The sequence below is a fragment of the Anastrepha obliqua genome, chromosome 4 (assembly GCF_027943255.1).
Source record: "Anastrepha obliqua isolate idAnaObli1 chromosome 4, idAnaObli1_1.0, whole genome shotgun sequence".
Classification (NCBI taxonomy): Eukaryota; Metazoa; Arthropoda; class Insecta; order Diptera; family Tephritidae; genus Anastrepha; species Anastrepha obliqua.
In genome coordinates, this window is record NC_072895.1 from 90,385,378 (window position 1) to 90,412,834 (window position 27,457).

The 27,457-nt window shown below is 36.4% G+C and overlaps 1 protein-coding gene across 1 annotated transcript; it reads left to right on the forward strand.

The window, feature by feature from the left end:
• Positions 1 to 1,213: 1,213 nt before the first annotated feature.
• LOC129246466 (uncharacterized) lies at positions 1,214 to 27,190 on the forward strand. The gene is made up of 15 exons (XM_054885320.1): positions 1,214 to 1,485; positions 4,591 to 4,789; positions 5,075 to 5,235; positions 5,293 to 5,583; positions 5,647 to 6,326; positions 14,662 to 14,785; positions 14,867 to 15,069; positions 15,147 to 15,367; positions 15,458 to 15,644; positions 15,727 to 16,030; positions 17,433 to 18,362; positions 18,419 to 18,772; positions 18,833 to 18,952; positions 24,577 to 24,753; positions 24,818 to 27,190. The coding sequence occupies exons 2-15, from the start codon at positions 4,603 to 4,605 to the stop codon at positions 25,514 to 25,516; spliced, it is 4,638 nt and encodes a 1,545-aa protein (XP_054741295.1). The 5' UTR covers positions 1,214 to 1,485; positions 4,591 to 4,602; the 3' UTR covers positions 25,517 to 27,190.
• The last annotated feature ends 267 nt before the right edge of the window (positions 27,191 to 27,457 follow it).

Genomic DNA, 27,457 nt, shown 5'->3' on the forward strand with positions numbered 1-27,457 from the left:
GTTTTTTTTCAAAACGGCATTTTTCAAGTCGGTGTACACGATATCTCGAAAACGGCTTGTTTGATCGGTCAACCGTTTTAACTCAATCTTTAAAGATACATTTTCTAGTAATTAATCGTTCCTTTTGTAAATCTGATACTTATTTTCCATTTTATAATCAATTTACGGCCAAATTTTAACGTAAAAATCGAAATCATTTCTTTTAAAAGCTGCCATTTTGTGAAAATTCACTATTTTGATTAGCCGAATGATTAATTACTAGATAATCTAATATATTAACAAAATTTGTTTAGTTTTTTGATTTCAGATAATCCAATCCTGAGTTACGATGTACACCGTAAATCGTCTTTTTTTAAAGGAGGTTCCAGAAATCGCCTGCAGCGCGCTCTATAATCAACATTTTCATAAATAAAAAATTTTGTTACGTTCTTGAAGGATGCTTTTATAACCGCCAAAAATTTTCAAATTAAAATATTCTGAAGTTTCTTCAGGATAAATCCTTGACAACCCGTCTTTTATTTGCTTCATAACTGCGTATAACCCCGGTATAAGCGGTAGCCAAAGATGATTTAAAAGTACTAAAGTCGTTTTCATTAGTTTGTTTACTTTAAAAGTCACAAATCTTCAAATTGCAATATTAACTAACCATTCATGGAATTTTTAAAACCTTGGACAAACATAGTTTCTCCTGCTTTTGTTTGTTTTGTATTTTTATAACTCAGCTGACGTCAGCTGGCTATCAAAATCGCGAAAAATATAGTACCGGTTTTCGGAAGACGCCACCTTTAGTATCTTGTATAAGGTGTGTAAAATCCAAGGCGAATCTATTAAAGGTGTTGTTGGTAAATCAGCTCATTTGTTTTTTTTTCTTTCGCCTTTTAATGAATGCGCCTTGGTAAAATCCCTTCATGTTAACACGTTATTGTTAGTAAGGCGAATCAATAGACGGTGAACAAATTATAGGAGCATTGTTTTTTTGGCGATTTGTTGATTAGAATTTCAAATTGTCTTGCTCTTTGTTAGTGTATAGTATTTGTTTATATTCTCAATGAAATTATGACACTCAAATTGTAAAAACAATATACATGTAAATGTTTGTTGTTGCTCAACCGAAAGCACCTTGTTTGAGTTCGCCTTGATTCATAGATTCGCCTTACTTATAACAATCAAAATTAGTTAAGATGACTATCATTATGAAATTAAATTGGTTAAGGCTCGCATCGATTCGTTTGTATTTTTCAATTATTTCCTGCAAAAACTCTGACTAAATAAATAAATACCTAGTATCGAATGGTAGAAATTATTATTCACGTATATTCACGCATATATATATTATATTCAGTGCAATAAAGGTGCAATGTAAAGTAATTGCAAGTGCTGTGGACAAAAATTGTGCTGTGAATTCAAGTCTGAGCCTTGACGGTGCCTCCGATCATTGGAACAAAGGAAATATTTAGTGCGTTCGAAGGATAAAGAAACATAAAAGTTCGTTTTGAGTTTGATGATTAATTGCCTATTATTAAGTAGTTAATTGTGATTGTAGTAAAAATTGTGCGCCAAACGAGCTGAAAGCTCCTTGGAAAAAGTGGGAAAATGCGTAAGCACACTAGCACCTGTTGTTTTTATTTGATTTTTAATTATTTTCTGTTATTGTTTTGTGCGCCTGCTGTGTTCGCATTAACACAATTTAATTTTGTCTCATTTATTCACTTACATTTTGCATGCCTAGTATATTGCCAAAATGGAGGGAAACCACCTCCTTGTTAACACTGCAAATAGATTAACAAAATAGAAAATTCATAGCGAATGCTGATATGCACCCACACAAATATAGGATTGCTCATTTATCACTGTCACTTGGTATTTCGTCATTTGGTCAACCTGTCGAAGGTCCTTCAACTTAATAATTTCACGTGTATTACATATTCCATTTCACAACCACTACCCGGCAAAAAAGCGGTTTTGTTGTGTTTTCTGAATTAATTTGCATGCGTCATTTACTATGAGCATGATGCCTCGCCACTTCATGCGTCTTGCCAATGCACCATTAACGTTTATTTAGTTATTTATTAGCAAAAGCTTAAATTACCTGTTTTGCATTCTTTACCAAATTCGAAGTGCCTACAAAATACAAACAACAAAGTATCTGCTTAGAAAAGTAAATATTTCGAATACAGTGTTGAGAAAAGAAACACTAGTAGAGTTCACTAATCTGAAAGCTGGTAATAACGAACTACATTCTCAAGGCGGACGGTTATATGAATTGGAGTGTGTCTGGGGTATTTTGTTGTTACTAACAGTTAGTAACATTTGTTGTTACAATTATTGTCATGTTTATGTCACTAAACACATACACTCTTACACTTATACGCTTTTATAAAACAAATACTCAAATGGACACCTCTAAAACCTCATACATTCATACACTCTACACACTTATACATACATACAGTGGTGGTCACGATTTTAGCACACTATACACAACCTTGACACCGTCCCACTTTCCTCTTTGTTTTTCGACTAATTCACTACGAATATTTTTCTCTGGGTGTTACCGATTAATAATACAATCCCATATTAAAATTGTTTTTTTGTACTAATTAGACGAAAACTGTATTCAAATATTTATGTACTAAACCTGAATTATCGCTTAAAACTAAAAAATTCTTTTGTAATATTTTACCAAAAAATGCAACTATGCCTTAACTGTAAACGCCGTTGAATTGACCGAAGCGTGCTTTAAAAGTCCAGTTGCTTACGGAAATTCAGACGCGTACGAGGCGCGACAATATATAAAAACCTCACTTCTATTTTCACGCAATTTGTTAAACTTTGTTAATTTCATAAACATTAAATACATATACTTATAAAATACTTATAAAATATTTCATGAACAAGAAATAAAATACAGTGAACTTAAAGTGTTGTTTGTTATAATTTCGGAAGCCTCGTATTTTGAGCCATTGTTGCTTTTGCCTGCAACACTGGGTGTTGTTTACAATTAAAATAACAAGAACCGTTATAATCCGTAGCATTTGTTTTGCAATTTTTTTCTTAAAATTCAGTTGAGTGCAAGAGCTGCTTGTTTGAGCTGGACACGAAGTTAGCACATATCAATAAATAATTCCTCCCACTAAATTTTTTTTAAGTATTTGAACATTATGGTAAGTTTTTATATTTTAGCTGTTATGTTGATTGTAATTAATGTGAAAAAAAAATATGTTAGACATGGCGAAAGGTTCTTGGTGCTCCGAAGCGCAGCGGGAAGTAATTCAACGTATGAATTCTTTTGGGAGCTCTGTGTCTGAGATATCCCGACTTCTAAGGTGTTCACGCAAAATGATTTATAATGCTCTTGCTCATATTAAGCGCCATAAGACATTTAAGAAGGTAAAACAACGCTCACGACGCCGAAAGACAACAGCTAGGGAGGATTTACTAATATACAAAGCCTCGCGAACAAACCCTTTTAAGAGTTCTAATGCCATAAAATCGCAAGTTTTATCGGAATATGGAATAAATGTTTCTTCCAAAACCATTAGAAGGCGTTTAAATGAAAACGGGTTGCGTGGGTGCATAGCTCAACACAAACCTTTGGTGTCAAAAAAAAAAATTTCGAGGCCAGGCTGAACTTTGCAAGTGAACATATCCCTAAACCAATAAATTTCTGGAAAAATATTTTCTGGAGCGATGAATCGAAGTTCTGTCGTCTCGGATCTGATGGGAAACAACATGTTTGGAGACCGCAAAATAAGGAACATGATCCTCGCTACACATTAAAAACGGTGAAGCATGGTGGTGGAAGCGTCATGGTTTGGGCATCATTTTCCTGGCGAGGTGTTGGACCCATACACAAAATAGATTCGCGTATGGATCAATATGTTTACAAAAACATACTAACTGATGTCATGATTCCTTATGCGGAAGAAAATATGCCCTTAATATTGCGTTTCATGCATCACAATGATCCTAAGCACACTTCACGATTGGTGAAGAGTTGCTTAGAGGATCACAAAATTAGTGTTTTGAAGTGGCCAGCTCAATCACCGGATCTCAATCCGATTGAGAATTTATGGAATGATGTCGAGAAGCATATTCGAGCCGTGAAACCGAGGAATTTGAACGATTTGTGGTCGGAGATTAAGACTGGTTGGTATGGAATACCCCAGACGAGATGTGCTGCCCTAGTGGAAAGTCTACCACGCCGATGCGATGTTGTTCTCAAGAGTGGTGGATATCCAACTAAATATTAAGTTTTTCTTTCACTAATGTGTTGTTCTTTGAAAATAAATGAGAAATATCAATATGTGTGCTAAATTCGTGTCCTCCATTATTATAGGGTGCTTGTATTTAAACCAGTTTTAATAAGTAAGGAGAAAAAAACAAGGTTCTGATTATAAGGCCTCTCTTTCTCCTTTCTACAAAGACCCGCCAGGGATAAATATTGCCGCTAGATTATTTGAATATAAGCAATAAACGCAAAATGAATGTTACTGCATTATAGTGTGCTAAAATCGTGACCACCACTGTATGTATGTACACAAATTCTTATAAACAAATCACTAATTCACATAGCACTAATTTGTATAGAATTATTTGAAAATGTGGCCGAGTATGATACACTGTTTTGAGATGATACCAAATATATTTCAACCAACGGACGAGCCAAATGAATCACAATCCAATAATTCAAGGATGGCGGATGGTGTGCCGTTGCTGCGTTCGAATTCATTGTCATTGGAAAACAACAGCAACAACGTCTCAACACGAAGAGCGGACAGACAAACTTGTAGGCACTATTTTTTAGTTTTGTCTAATAAATACAAAACCATTAACTTAAATTTACTGTATGTTACAATCCACTTTTAGCTAAATAATTTAAATTTGGAAACAAATACGAGTACGAGTATACTTATTAACTTTTGTATTGCAACTTTTTACACTTATTTATTTTATATTTTCATATTAAATAATCGAGTTTGGTGGAATATAATTTCTTTGAAAAAAAAATAATAATATTAAAAAGTAGAACTATTTACAATATTTTATTTCAAATACAATTTAATAATTTCAGCTACTATGAACTCGCCAACCAGCGACTCGACCGAAGTGGAAGAACTTAGCAGCCATCATGCCTTAGATATTGTCAAGGGACATTTTATAAGAGATTTCGATTTGAGGGACGTACACATTCATGACATATTCAACAAATATGAGCAAAAATATATAAACGCTGTGAGTGACCAAAACACATTTATTTTGCACAATTCTTTAATACATTTTTTACTGTAGGGTATTTATCGCGATGAACAGATTTCGCAAAATGAGATCCTGGCGATTTATCGGGAGGAACAGGTTTCCCGCCTATTTGCCGTGCTACGACACAAGGAACCCTCAAAAATATGCAAATTTATGGATGCTTTGCTCCTTGACTATAATTGGCTGGTGAATAATTTCGGCAATGTGAACGAAGTCGGCAATGTGAACAAAGTCGGCTATAGCCGTTATGTCGATTTAGTATACTCTCTGCACTCTAAAGTTCACCTTAAATATGATGACTACAATGTACATCGCTCAATGCCGGTAAGAATATTTTGTGTGATTAAAAAAAGTAAATATTTCAACTAATTAATATTCGTTCTTTAGTTTAGAAAATTACGCAATGCACTACTAACTATGCCGCCTGTCGGTCGTGTAGTATTAGCTAGTGATTTTGGTTGTGGCAAGAAGTGGTTGGCAATTGATGCGTGCACCGATTATGATGTTGCAAAAGCTATGGATTTCCAAATTTATTGGGTCGATATGAGTCAATGTACGAGTTTACTAGAAGATTTACGCATGCTACGTTATTTGAAATTATTGGTAACTGAATCGGTGCGTTCTCCGTCACCAGCTAGTTATGGTTCATTGGATCACGCTGAAAATACGCACGTATACAAAAATTCTATAGCTGAAGTGAGCGTGGAATTGAAAAAGCAATTGAATAGGCAGTGTCTTGTCGTCTTGGTAAATGTACAGAATACGCATGCGTTGAAGGCATTTGATTTGCCATGCAAATTACTGGTTATTACGCGTAGTAAAAAGGTTAGCGACTCATTTGCAAGGAAACGTAGCATAACGGTGCGTTTAAATAGTGGTCTTACGCGTGAGGAACTCTACATACTCTTCGAAAAGTATTTGAAGGACCAAGATTTTAAAGAAGAAGATGTAGAATTAATATTTGCTCACAGCAATGGACATCCATATCTATTAAGTTTAATTGCGCAGAGTTTGAGTCAAAACATGAATAATTGGCAGAGTTGGATCGATAAGTTGCGCGAATCGGAGTGAGTAGAAAAAGGGGATATTTTAACAAACAAATTTCTTAGTTCAATAATTTTATGACTGGTACTGACGGTAAATGAGAATTTGACTGTTGCCGAATCCAAATTTGCTTGCGCGTATCATATATGGATTCCCACTGTGGACATTAAATAGATGCAACTCTTCTACTGGATAAGCAATGACAAACCTCTGACTACAAAAAGTTTGTTATAAAAGAGTGCAGTTCGATGTCCGGAACGAATCAATGCCCGGTAGCTGGTATGATTGGCCAAATACTTTAATCACTTTAAGAAACTTTTACCAAACATTTTGAAGATTGCTGTATGCCGTTACAATAACAAAAAACAACAACAACAGCAGGCACATCAGATTCAATAATAAACACAAGACCCTGAATTGATTTGAATAAAAAAGAGGTTTGCACTTCGACGTTCGGATCTTTGGTGCCCTTTATTTTTCCCAATAACTCATCAAGAACCAGTTCCTTCAATGAACCTAGAATGGCGCTGGGTTGGGTTGAGCAAATTTGCCTCAAGGCCGCGATGTTTACTTCTTCTTACGATGGTATCGTATTAGAAAAGCCGGTGTAGTGATTCTGGACATAAGTGGCAGAATTGACACGAGTCATTGGACTATAACCCGAGCCTGTGCAGATTTCTGCCATGACCAGTGAAAATGCCAGTAAGCATTCTTAGTTTGTGCTTCGAGGGTTTTATGGGATGTTTAAATCACTTTTTATTATATCCTCCCCTCGCCACTTAGTTTGGCGACAGCTTAAGTCTCAAGGACCAGTGAAGACTTAACCTCAGCAGCATTCCCCGTATGTAAGTATGGGGAATGTTTATGCTGCCACAACTACAACAACAACTTAACCTCAAAGGATGGTAATCATGATACCATTTTTCATTTGCCAAAACTGTCCCTAGCTATGCTTAATACGGTATGCCTTGGCTGACTGCTGAATAATTATATGCATCGGTATCAGCTCGAGCAGCACCTACATCCTAGCTGTGGGATAATGCGCTAAAACCTAACTAAGTGCCTAAACCTAACCATACTGTCGCTAGGACGGTTCTCGACTCTCATTCAACCGCTTTCGTAAGTTATTACTGATTATTATTATTATTATTATTATTGAAAAAGGATAATATAATTATGCCTTAACAATCTAGAGAAAGCGTTAGCAACTAAGGCCATCAGCTTCTTAAAATTAATTTATTTCTACTATGTGTACAAATAAGACTTATGTATATATATATCACACTTCAAAATAAATGTTTAGTTTAGTTATAAATCTTATAAATTCTTTTATGTTGGTGTGTGTTACATTTGAGAGCAATTCCCTTATATTGGGGTTGGCCATAGATTAGCGTATTGTTTCAAGCGCTAGGCATCCTTCGATTATATGTGGTATTGTTAAGTTCGCATCGTAGCAAAAATAGCAGAGTGGTGGTTGGACGTTTTGGAAGAGATGTTGTTGGGTTAGCCTGGTGTGTCCTAGACGGAAGCGGGTGTAAATAATCTGTTGCCTTCTTGTTATATTTGTTGGTAGTGTTGTTGGCTGACGAGTTGGGTTTATCTGCTTGTAGTAATGAGTATATTCAGACCATTGGGTAATTTCATTTCTTAGGCAGTTTTTGTAAGCCAGTTTTTTAATGTCCTTTTTGTTGATGGTATTGATGAGTTTAACTGGGGATTTCGTAGCTAATTTGGCAGCAGAGTCGGCAAGTGTATTGCCTTGTATTCCGATGTGGCCTGGAACCCATAATAGCTTGATTTTTTCGGTGTATTTAATAAGAATGTCTCTTATCTGTGATATTGTTGGGTCGGCAAAATTAGCATTTAAGATTGCTTCGATTGCTCCTAAGGAGTCGCTGCATATAAGGTATCGGTGTTTATGTTTTGCGGCATATCGGCAGGCAAAGAGGATTGCTGTTGCTTCTGCTGAAAAGACTGATGAGTACCATGGTAGTACTGCAGATAGAATTGTTGAGGTATCGTCCACTACGCTACACCCAATGATATTACTGTTTTTGGATCCGTCTGTATATAGGGCTCTCCAGTTTACATGTGAGTTGCGTATATTTAGAAAGGATTGTAAATATACTGATATAGGTGTAGTTTCTTTTTTGTATTTCGTTAGGTCGAGCATGATAGAGTTTTTTCCAGAGTCCAAGGAGGTGCACGAAGTGGGAGTGTTGGTAATGGAGTAATTGATATATCTTCCTCTTTTACCAATTCTATAAGTTTCTGCAGAGTAGAAGTTCTCCTCGTATTACGTTTTCTTTTTAATCTTTTTTTCAAAATAGCTTGAACTGGGGATCCTTCGTTATATGCCAACTTAAAGATCATCCCTGTATTGATGTAAACTATCCGACCCTTTAGTGTTGGGAGTCCAGCTTCTGTTAATATATTTATGATGGGGGTGGTACGAAATGCTCCAATGGCCAGTCTTGCTGCTGTATGGTAGATTGATGATAATTTTGATAAATTTCTTTTTGATGTTAGGGAAAATATTGGAAGGCCGTAATCTATTTTAGCTAATATTGTCGCTTTTATAATTCGCACAAGTGTGTTGGAATTGCTCTCCAATTTTATATTGCTTAAAGATTTTATTACATTCAATCTGCTTTGAAGTGAGTTGTGCAGATATGTGATGTGACCATTCCAGGTGTACTTATTATTAAACACTAAGCCTAGTATTTTAAGACTATTTACATTAGTAATATTGTTATTATTTATACATATGTTTATTTCTTGACAATTTTGTTTGTAGCAAATGTGTAGATGTTTAGATTTATTAGCAGATATAATTGTTCCGCTGGCATTACACCAATTAGAAATTTTTTGGAGTAAAGTGTTTGTTTGGAATAAGAAATTATCGATATTCCGAACAGTAGCAAATACGTAAAGGTCATCCGCGTAAATAACGTGGTTGAAAAACTTGTGTTCTTTTATAAGACAGCTTAGTCGGTCGAATGCTATGAGAAATAGGACTACAGAAAGGGGTGACCCCTGGGGGATGCCATTTTCGATTGGCCACTGCTCAGATATCTTATTGCCGACTTTGACACAAATTTTTCGATTTTGTAAGTAGTGGCGTATATAGTTAATAATTTTTGGGCCGACTTTCCAGTTTATTAGCTGTTCTATTATTGTATGTAAGCTAACACGATCGAAGGCCTTTTCCATATCTAACGAAAGTATTGAAAAATGATTCTTGCAGGAGATGGAGTTAGATATCTGTTCGTCGAGTGCTAGTAAAGCATCTATTGTGCCACATCCTGGTTTGAAGGCGGTTTGATGGTTTGAAAATAGTTTTTTTGTTGTTGCAAACCACATTAGTCTTCGTGCTATCATTTTCTCCATGACTTTTGATAAACAAGGTATAAGTGATATGGGGCGGTATCCCTCAATGGTATTTTTTGGCTTGTTAGGCTTAGAGATTGGAATAATTAAACTGGTTTTCCATTGTTGAGGGATTATGCTCGTTGTGAAAATTATATTGTAAAGGCTGCATAGTTTAGATTTTCCTATAAGCGGTAAGTTTTTGATGAGAGGGTAAGAGATGTTATCTAAGCCTGGGGTTTTGTCTTTAAGTGTCGAAATGCAAGCATTGAGTTCCAGTGGAGAAAAAGGGGCTTCTAATTGCATTGCTATCTTATCAGCTATATAGCCAGTGTTGACGGGGTTGGTATAAAGATTTTTTTTGTGGACAAATTCGTTGGAGAAAGTTCGGTTTTTAGAAAGTTCTGACCACATTTTGACGAAGAAACGTCCGATTTCTTCATTAGAGGATGCGGAGGAGTTTTCGGATGTTTGTATGACATGTATTCTGTTCGAAGGGAAGTTACCGTGTAGGATATTAACCTTCTTCCAAAGAGTACTTGATGGGGTTTGGTGATTTATATCTCTGGTAAATTCTACGAAGCGTTCCCTTTTCGAAATTTTGGCTTCTCTTTTGAATTTGGCATTTGCCTTTTTGTATTCTAAAATATTTTCTTTTGTGGGGTTGCGCTTTGCAGTTTTCCAGAGATAAACTTTTTCGCGTCTGAGAGAGGATAAATTTTCATTCCACCAGTAAGTAACCCGACTGTGATAGTTTGGTGTACGAGTGGGAATTGATGCGTTCGCGCAAAGTTTAATTTTCCTTGTTAGGATTGCTGTTGATTGGTTGCTGTTGTTTCTGTTTAGTGTAAGATTGTCAAAGTGATAATCTATGAGGGTCTGGTAGGTGGTCCAATCTGCTAGCTCTAAGTTGTAGCGTTTGGTATTATCTGTGTGTGGCAGAGTGTTGTGATTAAATAAGTTCAGTGAAATTGGGTAGTGGTCGCTGCCGTAAGGCTCATCAAAGATTTTCCATGTAGCAGCGATGTTGAGGGGAGGATTGCAGATGCTAAGGTCTATGTGGGTGTGTGTGGATCTTGTTGAAAAATGTGTTGGGGATTTGTCGTTAAGTAAAATCAAATTACTGTTTTGAATGAAGTTAGTTATTATTCTGCCTTTTTTGTTAAAGTTCGGGGAGCCCCAAAGCGGACTCCAGGCGTTTAAATCGCCCAAAAGCAAGGATGGGGTATTTGAGTTTGGAAAAAGATGCTGTAAATCAATTTCTGTGAGGCTATCTGTCGGCGATATGTAAGTACTAATTACTGTGAAATGGATATTAGATTTAATTTTAACTGAGATCGATAAAATATTGGTGTTCGTGTTTATTACAGTGTGTTCTAATGTGTTATTTATAAGCAGAGCAACTCCTCTTTTTGCTACAGAGTTTGGTTCTATATCGTTGTTTGTGTAGATAGAGAAATTTTTCGGTATTCTGTTTGATGGTGGGTTTGAGTGAAGGTGGGTTTCTTGCAGAGCGATTATATCGTATTTATTTTCTTTTATGAGTAAAGTGAGCTCATTATAATTATTCAGATAACCATTAAGATTCCATTGCAGAATCTTAAGTACCATGATAAGCAAACTGAGTGAAGTTTAGAATCTCTACTAGCGAAAAACTGGTTTTCGGTAGTAAGAGTTCTTTTTATTGTTCCATGTCGGCAGGTGAATTAGAGCCATAGTGATTGGGAGTTAGAGAGGAATATGAGTAATTATTGGGAAGCGTTATGTTATCAGTATTGTGTAGTTGTGGCGTGCTATTAATTATTTGAGACAAAAATGTTTGTACATTGGGAATAGTGAGATTGTTGCTGTCTGATAAAGAGAGGTTCATAGAGTTGCTATTTATTGTTGAGTTTATTGTTTGTTGGCTTGTGGGTGAACTAAGCATGTGGTTTTGAGTAGTTAAATGGTTTTCTATAGTATTTGTGTAGTTTGAGTTGTTAGAGAGAGGAATAGTATTGTTGGGTAAAGGACAATGATTTGGTGAGTTATCTTGGTTAACTGTATTCTGTGTTTCTATTATAGAGTTTTCTTGTTGAGTAGTGGATGGATTAAAAGTGGCTCTTTGAGTGGTTTCTGTGCTTTCAGTAGTATGGGAGGGATTTGGTATGTTGGGTATAGTCGGCAGGTTATTGTTGTTGTTGTTTTGAGTATATGTTTTCTGTTCTTTTGGTTTTGTTACCTTTTTTTGAATTGCTTCTTCTAGATTTTCCCGTGGGGAAATATATTCTTTTTGATTATGATTAACTGCTTCAGTGGCTTCGCGAAAAGAGCACTTGTTTAATGTTTTGTAGGTAAGTATATCTTTCCTCTTTTGTAATGTTGGACATTTGATGTTGTTGGATCTATGCTGTTGCTTACAATTAATGCACTCAACTTTTGTACATGGTGAGGGGTCGTGAAATGTAGAGGAACACACGTTGCATTTATTTTCAGATTTACAATATTTTAATGTATGACCTAAAGTATAGCAATTTTTGCATTGCATTGGGGATGGGATATAGGGCTCCACCTTTACTTTCAGCCAAGCTACATTGACTTCGACAGGAAGTTCGTATGCGTTAAAAGTAATAATATGCAAGGGAGTATTTATGACTTTACCGTCTTTAAATTTAGTAATTTTTTTGCATTCTGTGGCTCCTTGGTTTTGTAGACCTTCAACGATTTCATTTTCTGTTAAGGTGGATAGAAAAGTAGAGTAAATCACACCTTTTATAGTATTGAGTGTGGGGTGAAGGCTCACTGAAATATCACATAAATTTGATAATTTGGTAGCTTTAAGAAATTTTGTGGTTTGTTGATTATTTTTTGTTAATATGAGGAGATCTCCATCTCTAGTAAATGAAATTGAGTTTGGCTGCTCTGTAGTGATTGACTCTAGGGCCTTTTGTAGTAAAAATATATTAAATGTTTTTAGTGGTTTCGTGTTGTCTTTGTTTTTCACAATAATAAATTTTGGGCAAATTGTTGGGTTGACGTTTAATGGTTTGTTGTTTTTCTTGAGGTAAGGAAAGTCACGTGTATTGTTAAGGTTAAGGTTTTTACGTTTAGGTGGGGGCTCTTCCCCGAGAATTGCAAAGTAATTATGATCCCTCCCTCCTCGCTCTGAGGACATGGTGGATACTTTTTTTATTCACACTGCGTTTACTTATATAGTTAAGTTTCACGTGTTGGGTGTAAAATTAAACGAATGAAAATTAGAATAGCACTATACAACAACACAAAATTTGATCGCTTTGCTAGTATAGAGACACAGTAAGAAGATGTGAACTGGTAGACAGTCAATTACTCACTGTACACATGTTTGTATACATGTCGCATTAACTGAGTTCCACAATTTCGTTATTACTGATTGTCAAGGTGTACATCCATCTTATGATTATTGGGCTACATCCCCAGAATTTTCCTGCTAGACGTTTGCACATCATCAGCGACTTTACTGCTTTGGACAAGGTTGTCTCAGCGTGCCGTTTCCAGTTTAGCTTCGCTGTTGATTTCGATTTAAGATGATGATCGCCGTATTTGAGAGGTTTATTTTAACACCTACCCCAGCACATCTTCCCTTCGTCATGTTCATCTCTTTGTTTGGGACGAAAATTTTATCGAACAATGGGTTTGCGTTATAAGAAGTGATGGTTGCCGGCGATGTAATCTGCCCGCTTCTCCGCTTTTTGATGATGATTTGCTGGAGAATATTTCCCGGTTTTTCGCTTAGATGCGGTCGCAAGCTCTGTCCTGCATGTTTGTATTCCTGCTCGGCTACAGATGCGGTTACAGGCTGACTGTGTCTTTGCTTTCGTTCTGGGTACTTCAGAGCCATTGTCCTGCCAGTGAGGGAGCTATTTCAGGAGTTGCGCCCTCGTCTATGTAGCGCAGGTACCATTTTATTCACGCATCGTTCAGCCCAGCTCTAGAATAAGCTGTTGGGATGTCCAGGTAGTGGCAAAGTTGGGGGTTTGCCGCTCCTCCGTCTACTCTTCCCTTTGTCGGAGTAGGAAGACTCCTCGCTCTACGAGTGTTAGAGACCGTGCTCGCTACCGGGAATGGAATTCTGTCTGATTAGTGACTATTCCGACGAGTATCAGATGCATTTTTTCGACGATTTACGGCACCTAGCATGTTACGATGGCGATCTGGAGGCACATCATGAGTTCGAATTGATCGATCAGTGGTTTGCTCGATTGCTGATGGCAGTTGTGTCACTTTCTTTTCTTTAAGTGATGAACCAGTAGTGGCTCAACCTCGACATACTCAATATATGTCCGAGATGTGAAGGCACTATGAACGACACTAATTACCTAACCGCCGTGTCGTTTTAAAACCACTCACCTAACCCTAGCCCTGTTTGACTCACCCCATCGAAACAGCATGAGTTTTGGGCCTATCGTTAGATGAGATAGACGATGACGACTGACGACCGACGACTACACCGTACCGGCAGGGCTTGATAAACTGTCACAACAACAACAACAAGATCACTGGATCATCATCCTCGAAGCATGCCGAATAAACAGCGACACATACTCTTCCGGGAGGCCAGCGATGTGGTATTTTCCGAATCTACTATCGGATCCCTTGTTGTTGTTTTCTTTTGTTGTGGTTTGTTTTGCTGATTCTATTGAGCGATAGTTCCATTCAGCGCTTCGATCTGTTTTCAATTTCCACTAACTTTCTGCAACACGTCAAGGTGCTTGCCCAACAGTGGAACAAAAAAAAACAAATATGTTCGCTCCCGGAATATTCGGTTGTACTTTTCCTTAACGTCCCGGATGTACATATATCCGGCTAAGGACTGTCACACCAGTAGCATCCCTCACACAAGTATGGGGACAGTTTATGCTGCTACACCAACAACAATATCTCAATTGTATCTGTTTTTCTACAGTTCACTCCACTTACACATTGAATTTTCATCTACTTAACCTTGATTCATTTGATTTTCCTTTGCAGTCTTGTTGACGAGAAATTCAGTGCAGCCATTGAAAAAAGTCTTGACAGCTTAGAACCGGAATTAAGAAGAGCATTCTTGAAGATATTTAAGTGTTTTCCGCATGCAATTTTTGTGCCAAAAAGGGTAAGAAATATTTCCTATTACAGTACAAATTTTATAAAAACATAATTTTTAATAATGTACTGTGTTTTCGCCCCGCTTTAGGTAATCGCGGCGATTTGGCCTGGTCATAAGTGTGAAAAAGATTTGGAAAAGTTACATCGTCACGGTTTTTTGGAAAAGTCCACCTCAGAAGTTGGTGATATCGTCTATAAGCTACCCTTTATATATGGCAAAATTAAAGAAAGAGATGAAGTGACCGACGAAGATATGGCGCATATGCACAAAAAGTTGCTTACATATTATCAGTGAGTCGAATAGCCAAATGTAATTTCATCCATTTATTTTATAAATCAATATCTTTTATTTTTTTTTGTAACTGTAGCTTCGTCGAGGATTTGGAGGCGCGCAAAGAAGTTTTGCCCTTCCAACGTGACATACATGATTTCTATTTTTTCCTTTGCATCGGCTATCATCTTGAAAAATCTGGACTGACCCACTATTTCAAACAAATCTATTTGGATTATGGTTTCCTAGAGCAAAAAATGCGCACCGTTGAACTGCTCAACACAATTGTCGACTTGGAAACTTTTCGACGTTATATTGGTAAATAGTTAATTTGTGTTGTCTTTCTAGTTTATAGAAAAAACTACATTTTTTAACAATATTAAACCATCTGCATTAATTAACTCACAGCCCCAGATTCGGAGCGTCGTAAAGTATTTCGTGCCATACGTGAATTTTTACCAAACATCGAAAAGACATTGCAAGAATCAAATGATGCTACACTCTTGCAATGCGCGCTCATGGAGGGTGGCTCGGTGGGCAATGAAGCGCGCAAACAGGCGGCTGCATTTCCATATTACACGTGGTTTGAACAGTAGTAAGCAATTTTTGTCCATACGAACTATTTTGAAATTACCACTGAAAATTTAAACCATTTTAATTTTACTCTCCCTGCATAGTGGCTGCTTCCATGAACGTCATAATATTATTTCGCTACCCAGTACTCCCAAAAAAGTTATACTGCTCGATCATGAACGCTCTACGATTGTATTGGAAGAAAGCAATAATATTTTATTGGTCAACACTTCATTGAAATGGAATACTTATTCCGTCAAATTAAAGGATCCAGTACTAGTTAAAACGACTGTCGTTGATGCTCGTTTCTTTAGGGAGAACAACTACGACATTTTACTGGCCTTGTGTAGTACCGGCGATATGAAATTTTGGTGTATACCGGGTGACTGCAGTATGGATCGGCGAAGGGTGAGTGTATAAAGTATTCTTATAGCTACGATAAGACTTTCAGGTTAGGTTATATGGTTGTCCGTAACAGAGTCTCTTGTGAAACCATCACAAGGGGAAATGTGGGGGAAAAATAGGAAAGACACACACGCTTCCTAGGGGTGTTTGAAAAAAAAAAATCAAACGATGATTCCTGTCGTCGTGTAAACCAGGTTCTTGTTCTTGTTGTTGTTGTAGTAGCATACTACACCCTGTCAGTGCGATGTAGTTACCGGTCGTCCTCGTCTAGGTAGACCCAAGAAGCTTGCTGGTTGGGTCCAGAGGGAGAGGGGCGTTGGGTGAGTATGTTTGATGGGGCATGTTAAAAGGTGGTTAGTATCGTGCGATGTTCCTTCACATGCTGGACATATGTTGGATGTAAACTAGTCCTGTCTAGTGCACCGTACCTGTAAATCCAGGTTGTTGTTGTTGTTGTCGTAGCAGCATAAAAATTCCACATGCATATACGAGGAATACTGCTGACAGTTCTTGGCTGTATATAAAACTGAGTCGGTCCGGCTACGTAGAACCGACTGTCGTGGGAACGTGCAAATCCAGGTCGTTTCGGTGGCTTAGAACTGCCTGTCATATACACCAACTGGATCGGTACTGTGAAATATGCGATATTTGTGAAATTCTTTAGGTGTGCAGTATCTAAATCTGCTATATCCACAGGCGTACTAAAAAATTAGAGCTAAGATGTCTAAATATTAGCCCCGCTGGTGGAGGACAGCTGAGTAAAAGGTGCTGAAATGATGCCACTTCATCTTCCAGACAGCTGTTGCAAAAAAGGCTCGAAGTAATACCAAGTCTCATCTCTTCCCTTTGACTCAACCCGTCGAAACAGCATGATTATGGGGCTTACTGTTAGATGAGATAGAAGATGTTACAACAACAACAACAACATCTGATCAACGATAATAGATTACTATGATGAAAAAACAAATTGTGAGGGGAATTTCGGCTGCCACATAACGGGGGTGATTCATGTATTCGCGCACTCGTCCATTCTGCCGTTGTTCAGACGGCAACGAAGTGATATTGTGTAAATTTTTGTTTGTGTATCACCAACGCATTTTTAACTTTTACGTCAGCCCATCTGCTGAGAACCGGCTAACGGTCTGATATTGGCCACACCAATAAAAATCTTTTCACCATAACATCTGGTGACTTTGCAAGTTGGGATACTTGCCCAGAGCTTGCTGAGTTGACAAGAATTCCACCCAGATCACTGGTAGTCAAGTGAATCCCAATTCTCTAATTTCGCGAGGAAAGTGCGATAAGCTTTTACTTATGGTATTATTAAATTCATCCTATCTAAAACATATTTCGCTCTGTACTCATATTGATATTTACCTTATTCTTTTCTTATTTCTTCCTACAGTCTGATTCATTTTCGCGTCCACAGGAAAAAGTAATCGAGTGCAGTAACATCACTGCGCGTGCCTACCTCTTCAAACCTATTAATGCCTTCGAGCTGTCTTGTGGTGAGAAGGGCAAAGAACCCAATTTGTATTTGGCACATAAGAATGGTGAAATCAGTCATATCCAATGGAATAGCGATAGTAAAACATTCTATTCCGCATCATTTCCAGCTTTGAAGACAGAAATGCAAACCATTTCAATTGTACGCCTCGTCTTTGGCCGATACTATGTAGTTGGCAACACAAAGGGCGAAATACGCATTTTCGACGGCAGAGACTATTCGCAACAACGCGGTCTTGAACCATTCACCCATTTCATCGAATCTATCCAACTATCGCGCAACGAACAACTATTAGTTTGTCGCAGTTGCATTGTGCGTTTCACCAGCAGTTCTATAAACGAAGTTGGTCATGTGGAGTATCTGCTGCAACAAACCGAATTTATTGCTGACGGTCAGTGTAAGGTAATCAATTGTGCTAAGTTGTTGCACATCAAAGGGCGTAAACAACTCGTTTTGGGCACAAACAGTGGTCTGATTATCTTTGATATTGAAATGGGCAAGAAAGTGCTAACAACAAATGTCAACGAAGATATCATTTGCGTTGATGTACATCCGCTGGATAATGCCAAGTACAAATATATGGTGGCTTGCGGTTCGCGTAAGCGCAAGCTCTTGAATTTATTTGCATTAAGCGTCAGTGATGGCACTGGCACGTTGCTCGGCTGGTCACATCGTGCAGCACCAACACAACTGAGGGGATATGATGCATATCGCGATATGATAGACTTTCAGATGGCGCCAGATGTTTGGTTGAAGGGTGGCAAATTGTTTGCAGTGCAATACGAGCATGAAGAGACGACCTTATTGGCAGTGGACTCGCAAAATCAGGTGTGTGCGCATAGCTTAAGATATACAATCCAATTTTAATTTCTATCAATTTACAGTTACATAAAATCGATACCGACGGTCATAAAGTATTAAAGCAGTGGCCCTACACCATCACCGCCATTACTTTGTGCGGTAAGAAGGCAATCACGGGCTTAGCGAATGGCGATTTATTTGATTTGAGTACACGTGAACAGCTTCACACTTCGGCCTTTAAGAATCAATCGATTGATTTCTTACAGCTGCTCGATGAGGACACGCTGATTGCGGCAAGTGAGTTTGAGTTAGTGATTTACACAGATCTTGGTTGTGGTCAATATAACCAATTTGTATTGACATATGGTAAAATTAAGCGGTGCTTTCGCCTAGCGGCTGGGCGAATGGTAATTGTTTTTGAAAGCTGTGTATTTTGGGTATGCGGAGTATGCATTTAGAAGTGGAAAATTGGATTTTTGTAAAATTTGTATTTACAGATTTTAGACGAGTCCGCCCATTTAATACACAAATATGAGCCGATAACCAAGACTACGATTGGTGGCTGTGATTTACAAAATAAGCAACTATTTGTTGTCACGGAAAACTATAGAATCGAGGTGAGTGAAAACTGGGACATATGAACAAACAAAATTCTACTATAAACGCATAAAAGAGAATGAAGTTAAAGGAAAAAAATATGTAATAGTTACTTGCCAAAGAGAAGTTTAAAAGGACGCCATACAAAAATTTCGACGCATATTTGCGTCATCTCAGAAAAGAGCTGGGGGATAAGAATTATTTGTGTAATTGATTGCGTCTAGGATTACGTTTTTTAAATGTCAAATGAACCAATCTTGAATTGCAATTACAGAATTTCGGAAAAATTCAAATTTGAATTACATCGGGTGTTCTTTAAAGAGCTTGTGAACTTAAAATGATAATACAAAACCGAATTATTTTAGTTTTGCCATAAATTCTGTGACAAATTATAAAATACCTATGGCGAGAACAAATTCGAAGAAAAAAGTTCCGTTATTTTTGCTTGTGTTCGCATGCATTGTCTACTTTTAAATTATACTCAGTTTGGTGGCAAACCTCGCTTGTTAACAATGGAGTGGGGAGCTAAGGAAATTCGCATTGTGGTGATTGCCTTACAAAATGTTGGTTAAAGTGCAAGTGACATTTACGAATTGCTGAAAAAACTAAATATTTCGAGAATGTTTGTTTCCCGCACGATCAATCGTTTTTCCCAAACGTCTGAAGTGACAGACAGGAAAAGAAGTGATCATCCTCGCGCGTAGCCGTTCGCAGAATTCGCAGAAATCCCCTTAGAGAGAAAAAAATCCTGTCCAGGATATAAAAGTATCGACCGGATCCATGTCTAGACTAATTAGAGATGATCTCCACATGAAAGCCTTCCGTCGCTCAACTGGCCATCTTTTGACAACGCGCTTGAAGAAGATTAGACTTGACAGATGCAAATAGCTTCCTCGATGGTTCTTCCATGAAAATATTCTTTGCATAGATGAGCAAATTTTCATTGTTGAAGAAGTTCTTAATTAGCAAAGCGACTAAATCTATACTAAAACTTCAAAAGACGCAAAAAATGTTGTTCCAAGAGTTCAGCGTGGTCACCACCCAGCCTCCGTAAGGTTTGGTGGGGAGTGTCTTGTAAAGGCGTCACATCTCTTCATTTCTGCAAAAAATTGTTAAGATCGGTCCAAAAATGTACCAGGAGAATGTCTTAGAAGGCGTGGTAAAGTAGTTGAGCAGTACTCTCTTCAATGGAGAGCATTGAATCTTTTAGTAAGATTCTGCTCCAGCCCATAAGGCAAAACTAACAGTGCCTAAAAACAATATTCCTGGCTTCATAGCTGCAGAAGATTGACCGTCTGGAAGTCGAGATCTGAATCCATTGGACTACAGTTTGTGGTCAGAATTGGAGAACATGACATGTCGAAGACCTCACAGAAATTTGGAGAGTCTTAAACAATCAGCGACGTCAATATCCATGGAAGCCGTGCGTGCCGCAATAGCTGAACGGCCTAATCGTTTGAAGGCTTGTATAAAGGCAAATGGTGACAATTTCGAAATTTGAATTTTTTTTTAATATTTACATGATTAAATAAAACTAGCTTCATTAAAAAAGTATTATAATTTCATATCTATAACGGACTTAACTTGTAACAGAATTTATTGCAGGTATATAATTCTTATCGCCGAGCTCTGCCTCAAAAACGGTAGGAGCACACTTAAGTTATCTACAATGGAATAAACGGCTTTGTGGAAAGAATAATAGGTATTTGTTTTTTTTTTGACTAAGCGTAATGGTACATCCACTTTTTACTGCCATATCATTTGAAATAATTATTTACGCTCTTGATTTTACAAAATGTACAAAATATTTTCTTTCTTAAATTTTTAGGGCACTAAGTAAAATAAATTACTTTAAAAATTTTTTTAGAGCAGTTGGTTCCACCTACTTATTTTGTACATATTTTAAAAAATTTTCTAATCTTCTGTCTATTTTCCAGAATTTTTTTTTATGTTTCGTTGCATGACTGGTGAAAATTTTGGTTGTAAAATTCTTGGGCGCAGTATTCAGCGGTTGGATTCTTTGGCGAAGTCTTAAGCTTTGTGTAGCTCACTCTACTGCGTTTATCTTCTTTAACTTTCTCTAAAGCCGATGGCATGCTCAGCTTTAGATGATCAGTATGATTTTTAAATCTATTTTTATCAAAATATAATATAATCAATGCGCTCGTATATACAAACTTAAGTTAAATGTGCACCTGTTTTTGTCTGCCTCGCTAACTTTGGTATTAAACGTGAAACTTACAAGGCCTGCGCAAAACTATACTAATACTAATTGGTTACTAATCAAATGGCGCTGCGTTAAAGGCTTTCAAAAATACAGTGTACTTTCTTTTAAGCGGACTCCTAAGGACTGAAAAATTTGTCTCTTTGGGATTTGTCCGCTTATGAGAAAAGTCTCAAAAAAGTTAAAATAATTTGTGAGTGATCTTTAATATTTAATCAGTTTTATTTCCAAAACCAGTCATAAATATTTGTCAAAATAAACAGAATTTGTAAACAGTCGACAAATGTAAAACAAATTTTGTTATGCAGGCATTCAAATTCATTTAAAAAAGTCAGAAATTTTAGTTTCGCGAGTTTTTCCTTTAATTTCAATACCCTGGTGGTATATATGAAGATCATTAAGCAATTCAACGCCTTTGCGGTCGCTGTGATATAAAGAAAGAGTATTTTGTCATCTCGTTGCTAAATAAGCCTTTTTATAAGCAGTAAATTAGTTGTCAGTCTCATTTTCTATTTCATCAGAGTTGACCAGCGAGTGTTGTCACTTCAGTATTGATATTTTTTGTTTCTTCATCATTTATGAAGAACTGATTACCTAAATTAATATAGTTTCGACGTCAACTTGAATTGGTTTCTGAACTAGATTAATAATGTTGGTGAACTGAGCAACTGCCGATTGTGGAAGCTCATCCTCGGCATAATAGTCCACGCTTTTTGAATGAAATAAACAACACATAACAAATTTATTGACTTTGATAACTCCAAGGCAGATATGATGATGGAACTAATGAAACTAATGAAACTAACTAAACTATGATAGAACTAAAAAATCTTTGGTGCGGGAAAAAAGTGTTCGCGTCCTGTTTAGGAGACTCAAAAGAGAAAACTTTAAAAAATCCCTAAGGATGTCTCTAAAAAAATGTCCGCTTATGGGAGGAGTCCGTTTAAGAGAGGTGTCCGTTAGGAGAGAGTACCCTGTATAACACATTATACCAACGAGAGAGATAGAGAGAGAGAGAGAGAAAAAAAAACGTAAGCTTTCTGGAGTCCCCAGTCTCAGCAAATTTGAAATAAGAGGCGTTACGGAATGGCGAATAGATAAAGCAACTGATATAAATAAAAATATCTGGGCAGCGCTGTAATAGAGCTGCCTAAAATTAAATTTGTTTGTAAAACAGTGAGTTATACCAGTTTATTGAGGTATAACCATATTCGTTAGCGGCGAATCTTGTTCGATAACTTTGTTTTTGCTTTCACATGGAAATTTTTCGTCAAATTAATTAAGCAGAGAAGTGGCGAATAGAAGAGCTCAAAAATTATACTGACACACAAACCAATGTAATAGTTACTTAACTGTCTATACTCCAATTAAACGAATGACAACTGTCACATTGACACAGCCAATAGCGATTATACAATAGCATTTAAAGCTACCAACTTTTTCCTCAAATAAGTTACAACGAAGAGAATATTTAATAACGTCATACTGGTCAAATCACTAATAATTTTTTTAAATTATTATTTTTTTAATAATTTTTTTACTCATAATTCTTTTACTAATAATTTTTGTTTTTAATAATTTTTTTACTAATAATTTTTTTTTTATAATTTCATTTTTAATAATTTTTTTTTTAATAATTGCTTTTTAAATAATTAGTTTTTAATCATTTTTTTTTTTACTAAGTGAAAAAACTGATTTTTTTTTAACTTTCATTACCTGTTATTTTGTGTACTACAGCTGTCTAATTCACAAGTGTCAAATATGATTTGCGAAAATGATTAATTTTGCGCCACCCTATATATACATATGACAGCTCGTCATTTGTCACATTTTTTCTGTCCGTTTGTTCATAACTTAATATTGTCGGGCGTCTTCTTTATACACGATGAGGAAAATAAGTTTTTTATTTTTCTGAGCTTAAAAGACAATTTTCTCGTAGGTCTGCCAACGGCCAAAGCCAAAAACATAATATCTTCACCCTACCCTAATGTACACCTGTGCTCAAAATAATAGCAGCCCGACGAACTACCAAGTTTTACCCATTTTTTTAAATTTTTTATAAAAGTATAGTGCATTCTAAAATAAAAATCACTCACAGCTCTAAACGTCTTACAAAATGTACAAAAGTTTTACAAATTTAAAAAAATGCCAACAAAATTTTCAAATTTTTGAAGAAGAAAATGCTCAATGCTCAAAAATCAACGAGGCTATAAAAATGCATATCCAGAATTCTTAGAATTCTTCTACAAATTTAAAACAGAAAGTTTAAAATTTTGATAACCATGTTTTTTGAATTTGTTAAATTTTTGTGAATTTTGTAAAAAAGTTTGCGCCTTTGGTTTTTGTTATAAAATGCACTTTATTTTTATAAAAGAAAAAAATTATACATACAAAATTAAAATGTGGTAGTTCATCGCGCTCCTATTATGTTGAACGCAGGTGTATGTATGTACTACGTTATGTACGTATAGACTTAAGACTATAAAACTTTAACACTTCGCTGTGGTATCTAAATTCTGCTTAACTGTAACTCTATTAAATAATTCAACCATCTGCAAAACCATTACATATATTTGCCGTTAGTGGCAAAATGCGGCAGCCTTTGAATCAGTGTTCCGTTAAGCGTTGTCATGGCACTCCATTCTAATGGTAGGTCCAAGAAATTCATGTTTCCACGTATCCAACACGGAAAGGTTATCACGGAAGAAGTTATTCAATTATTTGTTCGCTGGTGATTTTGGCACACTTTGTTTTTTAGTCAGAAGTGACTTTTGGGCGAGACGTCGTGCGTTCAAACCGGCATCGTGAAGTCTTTGACTCATGGCGCCAATTTAAATGCCAAGGTTTTCAATGAATTTCCACACAATGCCATCAGCTGTTTTGCAAAAATCTTGTCAACAAATGCGTTTTATTTTTAGATTGTTGTTTTCTTAAGAGACTCGAATATTTCATGATTTTCAAAAAATCTCTCAGGTCAGTCTTATTCTGAACCTCACTTTTCCACCCGAATAATAAATGTTTTGCGCAATAAATTAAATTTTAATAAATTTCGTTACACTAATTGCCAAGAAAATGAAATCAACGACAATAACAAATTGCACATATCCGCACGTATGTATGTATGTACACGTATTAACATATGCAAACAAAGTGGATGTCATACTGAATCCCACACCTGTCGGGCATTTCAATGCGCCCAACTTTATATAAATGAAGCACGCACACTGTCTACGATTTGTTTTTGTTGTTCAAATGTTACGCACACTAATTTTTTAAATTCTTAAATGTACTCATTACTTATTTGGAATCAAATTTACATATTCCTTCTACATACATATTTTATTTACACTTTTTATAGTCTTAAAATTTTAATAAGTTTTATTCTTCACTTTTATTTTATTTTATTTTATTTTTTTCCAGGTTTTCGATCTTGCCAAGTCTCTGGGACCCAAGGAGCCGAAGATAAGGAGATTCGGCAGTACCAGTGTCTCTTCCAAGGTAAAAGTCAGCTGCATAGCTGTGTCGCGCGATGCCAGCCTAGTTGCTGTTGCTTGCTATGAAGGCGACGAAAATGACGAAAATGATGTACGAATTGAGGTAAATTGAAATGCATAAAAGTTGTTTATTTATAAAGCGCCATATATTTTAATATTTTGCGTAGGTTTTCGAATGCCAGCTGGCCGCGAATTGCATTGAGTCACTCTACGATCTGCGAGGTCATCACCGTCGCATCAAAGATATGCGTTTTTCACCCAACGCTCATGTGCTGGTCAGCTGTGCCGAGCAAATGTGCTGGTGGAGCATGCAAATGGCAGCATACAAGCTAAACAATACGCTGAAAGAGCGAGAAATCTCACGTCGGAAGAAGAATAATCTACGCTTCTTCTCAGCGGACAGCGACTCAACAGACAGCGAAGAAGATGAAACGGTAGATGCGAGTCATATTCGTGCACCCAAATGTATTTTCGAAGAAGTTTCAATGCTGCCACGTAAAGATACACGTCCGGCAGCAGATGTCACACCAGTTGGTGGTATTTCTAATATAACCATTAGCAATGCAGACGATGCGGTTTGGAAGACGAAATGTGGGCCCGTCACACATCGCGAATTGCTATCGTGTATCAAATTCAATGGCAGTGAAGCGCAACAGTTCTTTTCCAATGAATCGTTTACTCAATTTCAAACCATTGACAATGGTGGTGGTTACTATGTATTGACGTTGCGCGATTTTAATATCCCACAGGAAATACCTCTGCCATCGCCACTCGCTAAAAACTTTCCTGTGACTGTAGCGTACAAGACAGAGTTGAGTATAGATGAAGCAGAATATGGTGAGGGTGGTGTAGATGTTGTTGCCTGACCGGGCGAAAGGAGAATGCGTATGCGAAAGGGACGTACGAAAAAAGGCTCTGGCAGAAAAAGAACGCTAGAGTATGAGCCTGCAGTGATTCGCTACCGACTTGTATACTTTTTAATCTATTTTTGTATATTTCACTTTGATCTCGTTGGATGCGATTGTTGAGAGAGGGGAGCATTTGGATAGAGGTAGGGAAAGAGAGAGAGAAGAGAGCAGAAAGAGAGGGGTAGAGAGGGGTAGAGAGAGAGAGAGATAGAGAAGAAAGCGAGAGAGCAACAAAGAAAGAAAGTGTTGATCAGAATATAAAGTCGTGAAGTAGAATTGGGTGAAAATAGACAAAGGGAAGCTATTTAGGGAAATATAATGAATTCTGAATAAAATAGGAAAAAAAAAATTATTATATCAAAATTGTTAAGCTAAATACCATCGAAGGAATTTTCAGTATGGAGAGAGAGCGAAAAAAGATAATCTAGAACAAATGAAAAAATTATGTCAAAACTAACAACTATGTATTTTTACATAAATTAAGTTAGAAAAAAAAATTTAGCTAATAAGTGCTAAAGTATTACAAACAATTATTTAAACATTTAATTACCAACTTTATATTATAGGTAAAGTTAAAAGACAACGATTTGGTGCCAAATAGAAAATTACTTAGCTCTCTATTTGTGCAATTCTCTATTAAAAAAAGGTGTTAGTTTTTGACAAGAGATAGCCGAAACTTGAAAAAAATTATGAGATTAAATTATTTCTGATTAATACTTAAAAGCAATAGTTTATATCTATTGGTAAATGATGTGCTTGTTTTTCTAACATTTTTAAATCCCGCATTTGTTGTGAGAAACATAAAACTGCCACAACGCAGCATTTAATTTTAACTCTCCAGTACTGTGGTCAGTGTGAAATTTTTAATTGTTTCTGATAAAACAATTTTTTTTGCTGTAAAATGTTTACTTTATTTTACACATGATATCAAATAACTTGGAAAGTTTTTAATATGTTGTTAGAACAATACAATAAAATAACACTTTAGTAAGAAATTTCTAAAAAAAAATCATAATTATAATTAAAAATTTATATAATTGCGAATTATAGCAAATTATTATGAAAAAAATTAGTTTGTGTGTCTCACAGATTGGGCCACAGTGCTTAAAAGTTAAAACAACAAAATAAACTGTTAACTGTAGTTTATGAGTGATATTTATATACGTATACAACCTTGAATTTTTCGAGGCTTTAGACTTTTTATACATATTTGTTTTTTGTATGACAACTTCGTATATAAAATCGTTTGTATTAAGTTTAACGTGGAAAATTGTAAAATGAGGTATATATAATATATACATATACAGTAATGGACAGAAAAGTTGCATTCAAAAAAAAAAAAAAATAAAAATAAAAAATCTATTAAAATAATAATAGAACTTATCTGTTTATATGCAAAAAGTTTGCATGCGATAAAATCATGTACACACATGTACATTAGACAATAGCCGATTATAGAATTTTTCCCATTTGTAAGCTCATCACTTGATTACCCTCACCTCTCACCCAAGTTAAATTAAAGACCAAACCAGGGCTTGTTCGAGCTTCAATCACAACCGCAGTGTTGCATGACTTGTGAAAGTATCACGTTCGATGTAAAATTCTGGCAACATTATCAAAAGCATCACGTTCGAAGTGGGTTTCCCCTACCTAGGGCTGCCGTCGCAATAAATTTGCCCTGCCTAGTGCTCTGAACCTAATTCCTCGTCTATCGTCACAGGAGCAGCTCTATGTAACAAGGTTGCTCCCAACACTTCTTTTCAGGGCTCACAATAATCTTAATCCTGGACCCGAAGTTTATTTCTGTTTCTCAACTTCTATTAGATGTAATTAATGCAACGAATGGTGGCATTCTAATATCTGCTCAGACTTTAAGATCCAAAAGGAATGGGTCCCATA